This window comes from Gobius niger, assembly GCF_951799975.1.
Source record: "Gobius niger genome assembly, chromosome: 1".
Taxonomy (NCBI): Eukaryota; Metazoa; Chordata; class Actinopteri; order Gobiiformes; family Gobiidae; genus Gobius; species Gobius niger.
The window spans coordinates 65262517-65277819 of record NC_136852.1 but is presented as its reverse complement, the minus strand read 5'-3'; the positions used below and the strand labels follow the sequence as shown (position 1 = coordinate 65277819).

The 15303-nt window shown below is 40.5% G+C and overlaps 4 protein-coding genes across 4 annotated transcripts; 2 read left to right on the top strand and 2 right to left on the bottom strand.

Moving 5' to 3' along the window:
* The first annotated feature begins 1198 nt into the window (after window positions 1-1198).
* Window positions 1199-2547, top strand: LOC306967288 (isotocin-neurophysin IT 1-like). Its single transcript, XM_079562263.1, has 4 exons — window positions 1199-1257; window positions 1342-1466; window positions 1726-1930; window positions 2249-2547. Exons 2-4 carry the CDS (start codon window positions 1344-1346, stop codon window positions 2392-2394), a joined length of 474 nt encoding a protein of 157 aa, XP_079418389.1. The 5' UTR covers window positions 1199-1257; window positions 1342-1343; the 3' UTR covers window positions 2395-2547.
* Window positions 2548-5016: 2469 nt separating this feature from the next.
* Window positions 5017-5914, top strand: LOC306967307 (fatty acid binding protein 1-B.1-like). The gene is made up of 4 exons (XM_079562284.1): window positions 5017-5094; window positions 5418-5590; window positions 5664-5756; window positions 5831-5914. Exons 1-4 carry the CDS (start codon window positions 5028-5030, stop codon window positions 5879-5881), a joined length of 384 nt encoding a protein of 127 aa, XP_079418410.1. The 5' UTR covers window positions 5017-5027; the 3' UTR covers window positions 5882-5914.
* Window positions 5915-6708: 794 nt separating this feature from the next.
* smyd1b (SET and MYND domain containing 1b) lies at window positions 6709-12072 on the bottom strand. The gene is made up of 10 exons (XM_079562233.1): window positions 11835-12072; window positions 11503-11679; window positions 10784-10997; window positions 10392-10522; window positions 10216-10254; window positions 9230-9425; window positions 8955-9047; window positions 8702-8865; window positions 7042-7210; window positions 6709-6956 (listed from the first exon to the last, which is right to left on the bottom strand). The coding sequence occupies exons 1-10, from the start codon at window positions 11954-11956 to the stop codon at window positions 6792-6794; spliced, it is 1470 nt and encodes a 489-aa protein (XP_079418359.1). The 5' UTR covers window positions 11957-12072; the 3' UTR covers window positions 6709-6791.
* A 799-nt stretch (window positions 12073-12871) lies between these two features.
* On the bottom strand, window positions 12872-15078 carry sprb (sepiapterin reductase b). Its single transcript, XM_079562251.1, has 4 exons — window positions 14881-15078; window positions 14377-14593; window positions 13706-13993; window positions 12872-13029 (listed from the first exon to the last, which is right to left on the bottom strand). The coding sequence occupies exons 1-4, from the start codon at window positions 14968-14970 to the stop codon at window positions 12875-12877; spliced, it is 750 nt and encodes a 249-aa protein (XP_079418377.1). The 5' UTR covers window positions 14971-15078; the 3' UTR covers window positions 12872-12874.
* Between the last annotated feature and the right edge of the window lie 225 nt (window positions 15079-15303).

Here is a 15303-nt window from a genome sequence, read left to right as displayed (position 1 = left end):
TGGAGGTGCTAAATTGGAAGTAAGAGTCAGCCAGATTTTTAATACTATTCAACTGTATGGGTCCAACAGTCCACTGAATATTTGTCCAGTAGTGCTGTGGAGCATCCAAGCGCTCCCTCGCAAACCAAAGTTGAATAGTTTGAGAGGAACACACAACGTCATATGAAGAGAAAAAATGGATCAACATCTTTACACTATGCTCAATGTGAAGTCTGGTGCAGGGAAAATGATGGTTTGGGGCTGTTTTGTTGCCTCAAGGCCTGGACACGTGGTATCATCATCAGAAGATTTTATTCACAAGTTTATGAAGATATTTTGCAGAAAAACCTGAGACATTCACAACAGCATGGAATCCCTTGTATTAAATATCTGTCTGATCCTTTTGCAGCAATAACTGCTTTTCTGTAGTTGCAGATTAGACGCTCACAACGATCAGGGTGAATCTTGGACCATTCCTCTTTACAAAACTGCAACAGTTCAGTGAGAGTTCTGGGCGTTCACTCACTTTTTCCACGGTGTATTGTGAATGTTTACATGTTATGGCCAATAAAAATATGACAAAATGTAAATGTTTGAGTGGCATTGGTTTAAGCAGACACTGTTTAATCATTCTTTTGATTTTGATGAAGATCATATTATCATATAACATATTCCAGGCAGGGATCCTCTCTCAGGAAAACTTTAAGTGATTTACCATGTTTACAGTATTTAAATATATGTTGTGTACTTGATTCTTTCAAGTACACAATTTTGCTCTGTGGCCTTTTATTGTTTATGAGAGACAAAAATCTCAACTACATCGGCTTTATCCTCCACTTTAGCACACACTTCGTGAATCAGGCCTGTAGTTCCCATAAAAGTCTGAGCCAAATTTAACCCTGTGGTGCACGTGACCTTCATGTAGGGAAGATTTAATGTGCTTTAATCGATTTCTCATCATCACTTGCTGAACTCTGATATGTGACATGCAGAGTCACGCACCGCAAAACCTCTCTAATGACCTTCAGTGCCTGAAAACTATCGGGCCGGTAAATTAATCTGACCTCTGACCCCTGGCCACTCTGCAGTCAACTCTCACCACCAAGACCATGGTGAATCCTGCTCTCATTAATGACCTCTAAGTGGCTTTTGGCTTTCATTGTCACTCGCTAAATATGTCCAAAAGTATAAAAGACAAGTCTGTGGTGTGGAAAACCGAAGAAAGTAGAAGAACATCCGATAAAGGTTGAAGTCCCTTGTTCGACGGACAGTAAGAAAGTGAGTATAGTTGGTGCTGAATGTGTGGAGGTGGTTTTATATGGGTGTGTTGATGATATTGTTTCTGTTCTTCTTTGCCTACAGACATGAGTGGTGTTGCTGTGACTGCTGCGTGCCTATTCCTTTTGCTGTCTCTTTGCTCGGCATGCTATATCTCCAACTGTCCCATTGGAGGAAAGAGGTCTGTCATAGATGGTCCTTTGCGTAAGGTGAGCGATAACTCCAAATGGCGGCTTATGCGCTGGATCTGAAGCTCATTGGACTGGTTGGATATATTTTTCACCAGTACATGTAGTTAACGTAATTTTAAGATTTTAGCTGGAAGACATTACCTGCTTAGACATTTTTGTGATATTTTTTTATTGGACATGGAGACAAGGTGTGACATATGGAGATTGAAACTGAAACCATACTGCTATCATGTTCATTTTACTGATGTTACTGTAAAAAGGTTTGTTCCATCCCTAGTGCATGTCATGTGGCCCCGGAGAAAGAGGCCGCTGCTTCGGCCCCAATATCTGCTGCGGGGAGGGCCTGGGCTGCCTCATGGGCTCCCCAGAAGCATCTCACTGTACGGAGGAGAGCTACCTGCTCACCCCCTGCCAGTCGGGAGGGAGACCCTGTGGATCAGAGGGGGGACGCTGTGCTGCCTCCGGACTCTGCTGTGATGCAGGTCAGCCTTCCACTGTAAACGTTGTTTTTTATTGTGTAATTGAACCTTAATTTGGTTAATAATAAACTCGCAGTTAGTCTGGGTGTACTCTGGTAACGGCCCAAGATAGTCTTTCAAGCAGGCTGTATTTTCTATGGCAAAAAGAGAATGTCACAGAAGAATCTAACTAAGTCTAATCATGTATATCATACCAGACCCTATTATTCGAGAATGGGTCTACCGAAAAAAGGAGCACTAAGAATCCTGATAACAAGCAGCCGTGTTTCGCCCCTGTTGGTCCCTGTTTATGTGGGCACTGATTGTAAATGTCTCCTACAGACACTTGTACCATGGACCAGAGCTGCCTGTCAGAGGAGGAAGGTGAGGAGCTTGTCGGCCAATCCGAACCCAGCGACGCCAGTGACATCATCCTCAAGCTGTTACACCTGGCCAGTTACAATGCTGCTCGCAGACTGCACCAATGAGCTGCCCCTGACACCACGGAACAAGCTGTACTGTATTTCTATAGCTCTGATAGATTTCCTTTAGCTCTTTCCATAGAGTAATTCTGTAGAGTGTCTATATATTTTTATGTACAAAATGTGCATGATGCATGCTGAAATAAATTTGGGAGAAATTCTTCAGTTTTCCGTCCATGGTTGTATTCATTTGAAGTGTTGTCTTGTGTGCACCTTGACAGATCCTTTAGCCTGAACAGTGCTGTGCAGTCAGCAGACCTTATCAAAGGCGGTTAGATGTAATCAGTGCGTACAAAGCCCAGAGCCGGGTTTATCTCACAGATGTTCAGATTTGCTCACATGTTGATTCCACTGATTCTCACATGACTGCATAGGGCCCATTTTCACACTAAAGAAACTTAGAAAGTTTGAGAGAGTTTGAGTGAGTTTGAGTGAGTTTGAGTGAGTTGAGTGAGTGAATTAGTCACACTGACAAACCCACACTCTTTCATGTGGGGATTTCCTTCACTCAAAAAAAGATGTGTGATTTTTATACCCACCGAATTGTTTTATGTTAATTGTGTATTACAATTTGAAGTAGATTTTGATCAATGAAACAATTGGGGGGAGTAACGCATGATAAATAAGATGTTTAGTGTAGTGTTTGAAACACTGATTGAATAACGGACCATGCGGTGATAACAGTTTATCAGGGGCTTATCTTAGAAGATGACTTCACCAGGGTAAAGGTCTACCAGTGGCGGTGTAGTCTTTCAAGCAGGGGAAGCTCAAGATATTTTCTATTCTTTATCACAGACCTGCATAAACCTGCAGTCACATTTATTTATTTTTGTTCACACACAAGACTTTTGAGTCATTGTTAAAATCAAATTCAACAATTACATTAGGCCTAACGTATAAAGGGAAAGTAGGCTATTCCTACATCAGCTACTAAACCAAGGTCAAGCAGGGTTTAAACTGGAACAACACAAAACTTGGACAAAAAATAATAAGCTGGAACTACACCAGAACTAAACCAGGTCCAAACAGGACAAAACAAAGAAACCAGGTTCACATTTGATTTGGGCAAACTTGAGCTGTTGTGCTTGTGCCATGATGTAGCTTTATGTGGCTAATAGAAGCTAAGGCTAAAGCTTTATAAAACATGTCGCCCATCACTGAAATAAAATCCATCTCTGTAATATTGGTCTCAGCTGTCATATAACTCACTATGTTATGAAGAAGTTGGCTATACTTAACTGAATGTAAATCTATTGTGCATAATTTTGACCGAATAAACTGAAGTGAAACTGAACTGAGCTTCTTCAGTTTCCACTTATAGCTTGACAGAGACAGCAGCTAATGCTAATGCTAATGTTGCTGTCACAGACACAGAGCCAATCAGCATTCAGCCGGTGGGTGTTACAACCCGTCCTCTGCTTTGATGGTGAGGCTCCGAGCAATTAGTAGTCGGCCAATCAGAGGCTGTATTCTAATTAGCAAGCATCAATGGAAATTCACATCAAGCTTCTGGCAACTCTGAAGGACAGGGAGACCACTCTGAAACCTGATTAACAACTGACTTTTTCCACACAATTTAACGCACTCTGGTGAATTTCTTATGATAGTTAATACCTACATTTGAATGGAAGAATTTATTTCATTTGGGAATTTTCTAGGGGAAGTTCAGCTTACCTTCTAATCAATGAGGAGGTGGATAATCCACATTTCATTTACAGGATAACAACTTAAAGGAATAGGCCACCGTTTTTACATACTGAGATATGTTCATACCTGAGCTTAGATGAGTTGATGTGTAACTGTGCGTGCGCTCAGTCATGCAAGTAGACGAAAGCCATTGTTAGCATTTAGCCTCCCCCAGCATTTTCATAGCTCCAAACTGGGGTGAAGTTAGAAGCTACAAAGCTGTTCCACGTTTTGCCTAAATACAGTTACGTGAAAAGTTACACGATCCAAGTCTAGTTACACAAAATTAAACATGTCGATTTTCTAAGCGGGTAAAAAGGGGCACTATATTGTAAGACGCAATAATACTTTGAGTACTTCGACTTAACTGCGCGGACGTCGAAGTGCTCCTAAGGTACTATTACCTTAGGAGCATATCAAGCATATCGAGCAAATCATTTAAGCCAATAAAATTTCAACAAATGTCCAGCAAGTCAGATACTACTAGATACAGGGGATAATCAGAGCTTGCAATAAATTACACAATATGTAACTTGTGCCAAATATGATGAAAGCTCACATAAAACTGACATGTGATTGTTCAGGCAATTTGACCAAAAAAGAAAGAATCATAACATATTTAATGACAGTTCATACTGTAGTGTCTGCACTACTACAAGAAAGTACATATTTTGGTCCTAAATCTGAAATAAAGTATGGGAGATACAGACATTTTGATGTGAAGGTTAACAAGATATAATTGTAAAGAAAAGCATTGCTCGACTTTTTGTAAAAAATCTACTTTAATCGCAATTTCAATCGCATTGACATGGATCTCTGACCTCGTCATTGGTCCACACAAGGACTAAGAGCTTATAATCAAAGATATCTATAGTTAATGATTGAAGAGTTTCTGTAAACCTTTAAAAGCGAGCCAAGGACTCCGCTCCTGCTCACCTTCACTGCCTGTCAACATGTCTTTTGCCGGAAAATTTGAGCTTGAATCTCAGGAGAACTTTGAGCCCTTCATGCGGGCTATAGGTAAGGTTGAAAATGAATTCAGGGGAAATGTAATTGTGATTATTGCATGATGAACTTGTATTGTAATAAATAGCTATTAAACTACTGTGCTTTAACAGAACTGCACTGTGCCTTCTCACTGCAAATATGTAATATATCTGAATGTGTGCATATGTTTAAGAGATTACTTCTTTAAGACCTCGGACATTTTTTGCTTTAGAGGTTTTATCTGCTAGGTTTACACTCATTCAAGATCATTTTCCTCTTTCTCAGGCGGTAACGACAAGTGTGTAGCTAAATAAGTTTCCCCTTAAATAAAGTAATTCTGATTCTCATGTGCATAGGTCTCCCCGAGGAGCACATCCAGAAAGGCAAAGACATCAAGAGCATCTCTGAGATCGAGGAGAACGGCAACAGCATGAAGGTGACTGTCACCACGGGACCCAAAGTCCTGACTAACTCGTTCATAATCGGTCAGGAGAGCGAGGTAGAAACTCTCACGGGCGAGAAGGTCAAGGTAAGGCTTCCGGCGATGTGAAGGATATGAAATTCCATGAAGCGCTGTGTAGTGAAAACATCTTGTGCTTTAGACAGTGGTGAGGCGAGAAGGCAACAAACTCGTAGCCGCCTTGAAGGGGATTGAATCGGTCACAGAACTGGTGGACGCGAACACGATCATCAATGTAAGTATTGTTTTGAAAGAATTGTTATGGGACTTCTGAAGGTTTGAGTTCTCATGACTGTTCTCTCCTTGCAGACAATGACTGTCGGTGGCATCAAGTACAAGAGGGTACTCAAACGTATTTAAAGACTAACTTGGGATAATAAAAAATAATAAAACATTGTCTGTTGTTGCTTGTGTGGATTTAGAGCCGAACTAATATTGAAATGCAAGGGTTACACGCATGATGTAAAAAAACAAAAGAAGTCCATATATGAACTCAATGGACCAGTGCATTTGTAAACACATAGTAAAGCTGATTTTTTTTCTTTGTAGTGTATTTTTCTTTGGCAATTTGAGTTCAAAATATGACTTTCTCTTGAGATTGTTTGTTTTATATGAAAATCTCAAAATAATAATTGGTGAGGATTTATATTAATCTTTACTTATACATGGAAGGCCCAATGAGAGTACCTTTTTCATAGCAGAGAATATCAAAACAATATTTCGAAAATGTTACAAATATCAATTAAAGCAAGTACAATTTTATTTATACATATCAAATACAAACCGTTTTAGATGTAAAAGAGGCACTAGTAAGTCTTTGTAGCTCGTTCCATTTGTGGGCAGCTTAATAGGAAAAGCCTCCTTTTCCTGTGTCACTCTTTATGAGTCCATTTTTCAGAACTAAACAGTCATGTGACCTGCTCGACCTACTTAAGCTGCAGTCGAGTTCACATGCAGTTATCAGCAGACTTGCCTAATCTGCGGGTAATTAATGGAAAACGGTCATGGTCATACTAACTACTAGTTACTAATCTGCAATAAATCATTTATATTGCTCAGTAATCTTGGCTTTATTGCATTCATGGGCCTTGGGGCAGTTGATACACCAATAAAGGAATGTAAAACTGCTCTGACCATACAATCACACAACACTTTCTTTATGTGACATTGTTTTATTAAAAGTCATTATACAAAAAGTGAACAGTCAAAGTTAGACATGCGTTACAGACCATCTGAATTGTGTATAAACAAGAGGAGGATGGAGGAAGGATCATTTTCTCCGGTGGAAGAGGTTCTTGATGCCCTCCTCCATGGACTTGGGCTCATGCAACATGGTCATGGGCTTGTTCTGCAGGGCAGCCTCCCTCATGCTGTGGTACACGTACTCGTTCTCCTTGAACATCCTCAGCTCCATCTCCGTCTGCACTCTCATGTCCTGGAGGAGGCAACAGCAGCATCGTGTTATGATTTGGAGTTGGTTAAATACAAACATGAGTAAGATCCAAGCCTTAAATCATTACCTCTAGGTCTTTGGTGATTGGATGCGTAGGTCCGTGTGTGACCATGAGAATTGAATAGGCCTTGCAGATCATCCCGTGTGCGACTTCTATTTGTCCGGCTTGCCAGTGGTTCACTCCCGCACGCATAGCAGCCATACCAAGGGCAGCATTGTTTGGGTTGTATATCTTCCTGTAAGCGATAACAGAAATGTGTCTTAACCTCTTGATCCCCCTCCTTACATTTTCTCCAGTTCCGCATTGCCTAAATCTAAAAGTTTCTGGGAAAAAATAAAAAAATCAAAATAGCAACAAAAACGAGTCATAAAAAAGGATGAAACCTCAACAAAATGCGGCCAGAAAGTTAAGAAAATGTTACAACATTGTGACGTACAAAAAACTAAAATGCGTCAATAACCAAAAACGTACAAAAAGCAATAAGTTACAAAGTTACAAAATAGTTACAAGGCAACAAATAACGCAACAAAAGGTGACAAAAAAGGCAAAAAAAAAAAATTAAAAGCCAGCAAAATACAGCTATGAAAAAGGCCACAAAAAAGGGATGGAAAAAGTAAGCATAAAAACAACAAAAATGTGAAAAAAGTTATGAAAAGGCAACAAAAAAGCACAACCAAAAACACAACAAAAAAGGCGACAAAAAGTAAAAAAAAAACAAAAAACTTCTAAAACACAACCAAAGAGTTGCATAGAAAAAAAATTATAAAAAAGTGCAACATGGCAACAATGCAAGAAAAAATGTAAGCTTAGTGGCCAGCACATACTGGCCCATCGGCTGAAGGCTCTCCAGTATAGAAGCTTTTAGATTTGGGTAAAGCCGAAAATGTGTTTGGGTCAAGTAATGAGACATACCTCTACACGGTTTGTGTTTGGTGCACAGGTGGTGCTCAGGGGCCTCTTTTTCTTTTTTTCATTTTGATTAGGATTATTTCATTTATGCTTTAGTATTGCATTTAAAAAGAACTGGACGGAATTTAAAAATGTTAGAATTATGTATTTTCCACCCCCTACATGTTCCAGCAATGTCCTAATGTGTAGAATGAGCCCAGACCTTTTCGCCACAACTTGCTGCTAAAATCCTGCACTGTCACTCAAAACGTTTCGGGCCAAAATACCAACACTCTCCATCGTCATGCCCGTGTTTCAAAGATTGCAGTTACATCCAAGACCTGAGGTGGCAGTGGCGAGTAAAACTAAAAAATTAAATCACAACTTCCATATAGTGCCTTTAAGTTAGGTCTTTTTTCTGGCTTAGACATGGTTTACATCCAGCTTAGACATCATTTAGTCCAATTTAATTTAATCCTATTAGAACCGGTTCAGTCCTCATTTGATCTCGCCCTGGTGTTACTTGGAAGCTCAAGGTGCTGGCGTTTGGATCATGTTTCTGCCACATGGAGTTCCCTGCGCTCTTTGATACCAGCCCAGAGCGGGACCAAAAAAGGATGTAGTCCAAATGCTGAATGGAGCACATGAGGCGTGATATAGTAAAAGGAAGAATATTTTATGAGGTGTTACTTGAAAGGTCACATATCTTATGAGATTGTTAAACCAATGCACTAAAACAATGGCAGGGGGCAACACACAAATACATTTTGTAATTTGAAGCCTTTGGGAATGGCTGCCTATACAAATTTTAGTTTCCTGGCCTTTCTGTATTACTTACATGTATCCCTCCACCATTCTGCGGGAGAATTCTGCAGCATCGTCGAAGTACTGCAGGTAAGCCTGGACTTCACTCATTGCGCTACACATTCTGATCAGGTAGATGTGAGTGTCTGCTAAGACCGGCTCCGTTTTCTCAATGCCTTCCTTGCATATTTTCACCACCTGAAACAAAATAACAACAGTAGGGATATAAAACCAAAAGGCAACCGATAGATAAATAAATATAGGATTAGAGCAACTTGATATCCTACATCATGGTAGTCGCCTTTTAGCCGTGCTTGGTCCATTTTCTCCAACATCTGATAGCAGAAATCTGTGGCTTCTTTTACCTGTTCCTCTGTAGGCTGAGAAAGGACACAACCAGTTTCGAAGTAGTAAATCAATCTTAAATTCTATCATGTAAAAGCTTATGCTGTATAGAAGTCATTTATTTAAAAAAAACTAAATAAGCAGCTCTTTTCTGATTCAGCTGTAGCTTATGTCGGCCACAGTCATGTTAGGCTAATGTAATAATAGATCTCCAAACCTTGACTCCATCCACTTCCTTTCCACCCATCTTTATGTCGTCTTTGGTGCGGTTTTTGCAGTGGTCACATGTGCAGTCAAAGAAGTACTGTGCTTTTAGCATCCTCTGTCTCTCCTCCGATAAATTTAAGTAGTCCACATAAGCCACGGTCAGCTCATCTCCTTCTGCGATTTTACCCAAAGAACGCAGCTCAATCCTGGAAATAAAGATAGATGATTAACATCTCACAATACATATGATGTGCACTTATTTGGACTAAATTAGTGTTTCAGTATATTTATATTTTTTACAGGTCATTTTATTATAATGTTTTCAATTTCAGTCAATGCAGCTGACATTCAAGCCAAAAACATACGCTATGTAACAAGATGACCTTTATAATGCACATCACACGTTACAATACAGATTAGATATGATGCTTTGACTTGGATTCAAACAGTCATAGACATACTATTGTGATACATACTGCATATAAAAGAAAAGCTACAGCAAAAAGCAACAAAAGATCAATTCTAAAATTGACTCTTTTTGAACTTGTATGATGATCTTTCTGTAACTACTGCAAACACAATATTTAGAGCATCATCATCATCAATAAAATAGCATCTTGCTTCAGTCTTTTTGGCTTAAATGCAACAATTAGATGAAGATAAAAATGTCGTCGTCATACAGTGTTACATTGTGGAGGTTATGAGTGGACATTTGCTCGACACAACACAAAGGGTGAAATGGAGAAAAACACTACTGCATATGAAGCTACAATTCAAAATGTGTTAGAGAATGAGAATTTAAGTTAATTCTTGATGTTATTTCACTCAAAGTAATGTGACCACATTACCACACTGTGGTAACAGTGCTGTATGCGCTACGGAACTTTACTACAATGTGCAATGCTGATGTTACTTCCATGTATTACATGTACACATCAGTTATGAGTTGGTGATTGCTCTAGGTCACAATAAAACATTTCTGTTGAGGTAACGCACCTCTGATGAGAATGAAATAAAGTATTCACAGCCGATTGACTGAAAGATAAACAGGAAGCAGTTTACACCAATCACAGACACCTAAATGACAGACATGACAAACTGCTCACACTGAGCTCACAGTAATTACAACCAAACCGCACTTTTTGACAGCACACATACAGTGGTATACTCACTTTCCATGATTGAGGATGACTGTGCAGTTGGGCCAACAGTCATGGTTGACCAGACAGAGGTTTGGGAAAAGACCCACACCCACAGCTTGCAGACCCCTCTGGTCACTCACTGTGAAGCCGTTACAGTTAATCTGAAATCACATGAAACAAACATACTCAACAAAAGGGTTCAACTTAACACTACAGCACAGTTGCTGTACAATTGCATAAGTAGTGTTCACAGCTGCTACAGTTGACAAAGGTCTGCTGTTACCACCGTCACTCACTGCCTGAAAGTACTTGCCCATTGTTCTCAGTCATGTGCTGCATACTTTAACGTGAGACCAGTAGCAGCCAAATTACTTTCATGGTCTATAACTCTATCTTTAGATCTTCAGACTTCACAAACATACCACTCCAAAAATATGCGAGATGTCGTCTATTGTGTGCTGCTTGCTGGTGCGGGGCCAGTAATCCAGGAAGTTGTGGATGTCAACTTTCAACTCCTTGAGATCATCTTCTGGCATGTCAGTGAGATGGTCCTCCAGCTCTTCCAGTGTGGTCAGCTGCAGGTCAGACACTTTGCTGCCGTCTTTGTCCAGACGCCACAAGATGCGCGCCACCAGCCTGAATTCAAGAAAACACAAGCATGTGACTTCAAGGCTAAATTTAACATCTTCTTGTCTGATATAATACGGCTGTGATGTCTTTCAAAGTGCAGCCACAAGTTGAAACAGAACCAGATTAACAATAGGGTAAAACAACAAAACAATAAAACTAAACTAAAATAAGGACTAGACCAAAAACATGATTATATCACTCAAAAATACCCAGACTTACTAGGACACTAATCACATTACACTATGGATACAGTAGGGAGCCTGATTACCATCCATTGTGCTCAAGTACAGCACAGTAATACTGCTTAAAATATTACTACCTATGGAGGGTAGAAATCAGTTACTTTGAAAATATCAAGATTTTAACTTTATTTTATGCCTTAAAATAAAGTTTTAAGACATGTCATTCATATACTCTACTAAATGACGAGTAAGAAATGAAATAAAATCAGTCGAACAACCAAACATTCTAGACTGACGCGTTAAGTTAATGAACCGACAACCTTTCTTACCGGATGCTCTCATTGGGTGCCTTGCCAAAGGCCTTGGTGGCACCACATTCCTGCTTGTGTTCGGCCCACCCGGCCCGCTGGCAGGTTCTGTCACAGTAATGAGCGAATTTGCACTGGCCACATCTTTGGAGCTTCTCTTGTCTGCGGAAACAGCTGTGGCAAATGCGCTCTGCTAGACTAAAGCATAAGAAATACACGTTAGGTTTAGACACCTGTGATTTATTGCATGCATCCACATTACACTGTAAAAAAAGTGCTGCTCTCTGACAAAAGGTAGCCATTACCGAGCTTCTTCACAGCATCTAGGCACACACACCACAGCATTCCCTTACCTATCAAAGACAACAGCTGAAATGCTTTGCTCTGAAAAGATGACATCTCCAGCCCAGAATTCTTTTGTAGCCCTCAGTCCTCTGCCCTTTCCTGGTGAATCAAATATCTCCACGGTCTCCATAACAGCAGCGTGGGTTCCTGAGAATCTTGAGTAGATCCGAATGAATGAGACAAGTTTTGTAGAAGTCCTCTCGGTGCTCTTTCAATTCCTTAAGAATGACTACTGCACATTCTACACTCGAGGGGTACTAAAATAGCTCTGTCACCTCTTGGCCGTACCATGGCACACAAAGCGTGGTGGGGTGCACCCACATTGTTTTACAGTTGTTTAACAGCTGATTTTCTTCACTTATGCAAGCATTGCATCCAAAAATATATGTTTTCCCAGAACTTTAATTTCCTGTTTAAATGCTCTGCAATTGTACTATGTGTCTTGGAAAGGATAAGAAATGACCCCCCTTCCACTCCATGGTGGTAGGTGCCCTGGTCCATTTGGTTATTTTTGGCCCTCAGCTGGCCCTGTCTGTCAAGAAGCTGTGGTGACGTTGGACAGCTGCGAGAAGTTTGGCGAGAAAGGATTGGCTTTATCTGACAGTGCTCCTCTCTTCTGGTGCCTTCTCCGAGGTGCTCAGGGATTCTGAATGCAAAATGGCATTTAGAAATAGACCTGAGCAGAGAAAGTTGTAAGGTCACTGGCGAACAGAGGCATGTCTGGCTCTTGTCCTTGTAAAAAGGGCAACGAGTCAAACCAAGGCTTCATTGCAGTTGGGCAGTACAGTAGCTATACAAGAGTTTTCTTGTAGTTTCAATGATAACAAAAAGGCTTTCTCAAAGGTACAATGACAAACAACTGAGGCCCCAGTGTTGAACCTTGTGGAATACCCCGTTGGAAATTGAAAACATAGTACTTCAAAAGCTGGGGTGACCAATTTATTATTTTTCATTGAATGTATTTTTTTTACCCTCAGGATGTATGCTACACTGATAAAATACACACACAGTTAAAGTGATATTCTGTAACAAACATTTCGTAATTTTGTCACAGATCAAAAAAGTCCAGACGTGTTCCGGAACAGAAGTCATTGTCAAGAAGCAGCTTCAGAAGTTTAGCGACGGACTTTTGACATGGCAATAACTCACGACTGACGCCCGTCTGTTGAAAAATCTCCTTCTGCATCTCTGTGTCCATAGGGCCTGAAAAGGAAATCCAAATATCAATGGATGGGTTTCAGTATGGAAATCTTTAAGATTGTGGCATGATGCAATCTTGACTCCCAATTCTGTCTTTGTTGTGCAATTAGATGGTAAAGATGGTAAATGGAGTCAACTTATATAGCACTTTTCTACCTTTATCAGGCCCAAAGCGCTTTACAGTAAGGAACCAGTCACCCATTCACACTCTCATTCATACACCAATGCAGGCAGACACTGGAGGCAAGTAGGGTGAAGTGTCTTACCCAAGGACACAACGACAGTGGACATTTGCGGGAGCTAGAATTTCAAACCCACGACCTTCTGATCATGAGACTGCCTGATGAATAGGGGCGACAGGGGCGCAGTTGGTAGAGCAGGTAATCTGCCTTTGTAAATATTGGAAATACTGACATCCAGGCCTGTAACGTGTCATACCTTGAAATGCTATAGTTGCATGATCTTGCCGCTGATTTTAACAGATTTTTGGTTCGGTGTGAGAGAGTTGACATGCTCCCTTATACGGATCAAGGTATGACAACAAAACTGGCAGGGCTTTTAGAATTTAGGATATCAATATGGCACCGTGCAATATGCAGACTTAGTGATGTCTTGGGATATGTTGGAAAACAAGAATACCTTCACTATTTGTATTGTTACACAAATAACAGTTCACTACCTGGAGAGTAGTTGAGCACTTTGACATCAGGCTCCTCTTCTGCCAGAACCTTGAACATCATGTCTCGCGCAGCTTTGGCGGTGCAGTACAGGACCGAGAGTGGGAGGGGCTTATGTGCAAACACTGATGACAGATTGATCACAGTCCTCCTCAGACCTGGTCTCTGGGGAAAAGCCTGCAGAACCCCACCAGTCAGAGCCAAAGCCGAGCTGATGTTAAAGGAATAGTAGGCGTTCACTTCAGCCTGGTCAGTGAAGCTGGAGAACTGAGACATGGCACCTAAAGATCCTAGGAAAAAAAAATCATATGTAAGCGCAAGGACGATCTAATGATTTTCCTATCTGGGGTAAAAAAAAAAAAAAAAAGTGTTCCTGCGACGGATATGCGATTCATGCATTGATATATAGACGTGGTAGCCAGACAATTTCATAGCTGGACAATGTTATGGAATTATCCAAACTACTCCTGCTCGACCAACACTGGTGACCTGCTTGGCGAGACTCAACATCTTTTTGAAAAAGGCCTGCGACCCATAGAAAATAGTCCTGTAACCTAGTTTTGGATTCAGAGTCACCAGTTGAGAACTACTAGTTTAAGAGGTTTGTTTACGTTGTATTACTTTTGGGTAACAAGAGAGAGAAATAGACATAATATAGCCTACAACCACTCACCAGCATTGTTGATGAGAAGCACATGATCGAAGTCATTCACATTCTCTTTTTTGGCAACTTCCAGTGTCTTGTTCACCCCCCCTGCTGTGCCAAGATCTGCTTCAACACAGTGGACCACCAGAACATCAGTGTTCAGCTCTGCCTTTAACTCCTGCAGCAGACGTGCAGTGCGAGCCACCAACAACATTACAGAGCCAGTCTGCAGAACACAGGCCGCCTAAAAAACAACATACTGTATTGTGATTAGAATGCAGCATAAGCTAGACTCGACTAGATTCCCAAATAAAAAGAAACGTGTGCAAGCCCATTAATAAATCATTGTCTTTTGTGGACTGTACGCAATCTCAGGAGTTGCTTGTTTTTTTGTTTGTTTTTTCCCCACATGCATATTCTCAAACGCTACATTTAGTGTGTCTTTTTCTATTCCTTCCATTTGTCATTTATTTTCCTAATTCTAGAGCTATATCTCATCTTAAGGCTTACATTGAATTTAATTATGCTTACCTGTTGGGCCAGACTCCGTCCAAACCCTTTGGAAGCTCCAGTGATGACACACAGGCACCGGCCTAGATCCTTTGTGCTTGCATCACACATCCTAAAACAAGAGGGTGAACAAAATCTACTAGGTAAAAGTACAGCTCCAATGAGTCTTTACAGTGAGTAAACTCTGGCACAAGAAAGACTGAATTGACTTGGAGCTTTTCTTTCTGAAACCAACAGGCAGAACTAATGAATTGTCACACATAAGGGAATCTTTCTGTTGATTCACTCAAAGATGTTCTTCAGCCCTGAAGGAAAGTGTGTGGAATACAGCACTATACTGCCACCTCGTGGATGCATAGGCGTATAATAACACAAGAAATCACCAACTTTTATAAAGGGGGTTGGCCATACTATGTATGAAAAAGAAGACAAAGAAAAAGGATT

What these genes read in the sequence shown, in the direction of transcription:
- LOC306967288 (XM_079562263.1), top strand. Translation starts at nt 1,344, where the DNA reads ATGAGTGGTGTTGCTGTGACTGCTGCGTGCCTATTCCTTTTGCTGTCT. An exon ending in TAGATGGTCCTTTGCGTAAG is followed by an intron (nt 1,467 to 1,725) that starts GTGAGCGATAAC and finishes TTCCATCCCTAG; the next exon opens with TGCATGTCATGTGGCCCCGG. An exon ending in CGGACTCTGCTGTGATGCAG is followed by an intron (nt 1,931 to 2,248) that starts GTCAGCCTTCCA and finishes TGTCTCCTACAG; the next exon opens with ACACTTGTACCATGGACCAG.
- LOC306967307 (XM_079562284.1), top strand. Translation starts at nt 5,028, where the DNA reads ATGTCTTTTGCCGGAAAATTTGAGCTTGAATCTCAGGAGAACTTTGAG. An exon ending in TCACGGGCGAGAAGGTCAAG is followed by an intron (nt 5,591 to 5,663) that starts GTAAGGCTTCCG and finishes CTTGTGCTTTAG; the next exon opens with ACAGTGGTGAGGCGAGAAGG. An exon ending in ACGCGAACACGATCATCAAT is followed by an intron (nt 5,757 to 5,830) that starts GTAAGTATTGTT and finishes CTCTCCTTGCAG; the next exon opens with ACAATGACTGTCGGTGGCAT.
- smyd1b (XM_079562233.1), bottom strand. Translation starts at nt 11,956, where the DNA reads ATGGAGACCGTGGAGATATTTGATTCACCAGGAAAGGGCAGAGGACTG. An exon ending in TCAGCTGTTGTCTTTGATAG is followed by an intron (nt 11,680 to 11,834) that starts GTAAGGGAATGC and finishes CTTATGCTTTAG; the next exon opens with TCTAGCAGAGCGCATTTGCC. An exon ending in CAATCACCAAAGACCTAGAG is followed by an intron (nt 6,957 to 7,041) that starts GTAATGATTTAA and finishes TGCCTCCTCCAG; the next exon opens with GACATGAGAGTGCAGACGGA.
- sprb (XM_079562251.1), bottom strand. Translation starts at nt 14,970, where the DNA reads ATGTGTGATGCAAGCACAAAGGATCTAGGCCGGTGCCTGTGTGTCATC. An exon ending in GACGGAGTCTGGCCCAACAG is followed by an intron (nt 14,594 to 14,880) that starts GTAAGCATAATT and finishes GTTGTTTTTTAG; the next exon opens with GCGGCCTGTGTTCTGCAGAC. An exon ending in AGTGCTCAACTACTCTCCAG is followed by an intron (nt 13,030 to 13,705) that starts GTAGTGAACTGT and finishes TTTCCTTTTCAG; the next exon opens with GCCCTATGGACACAGAGATG.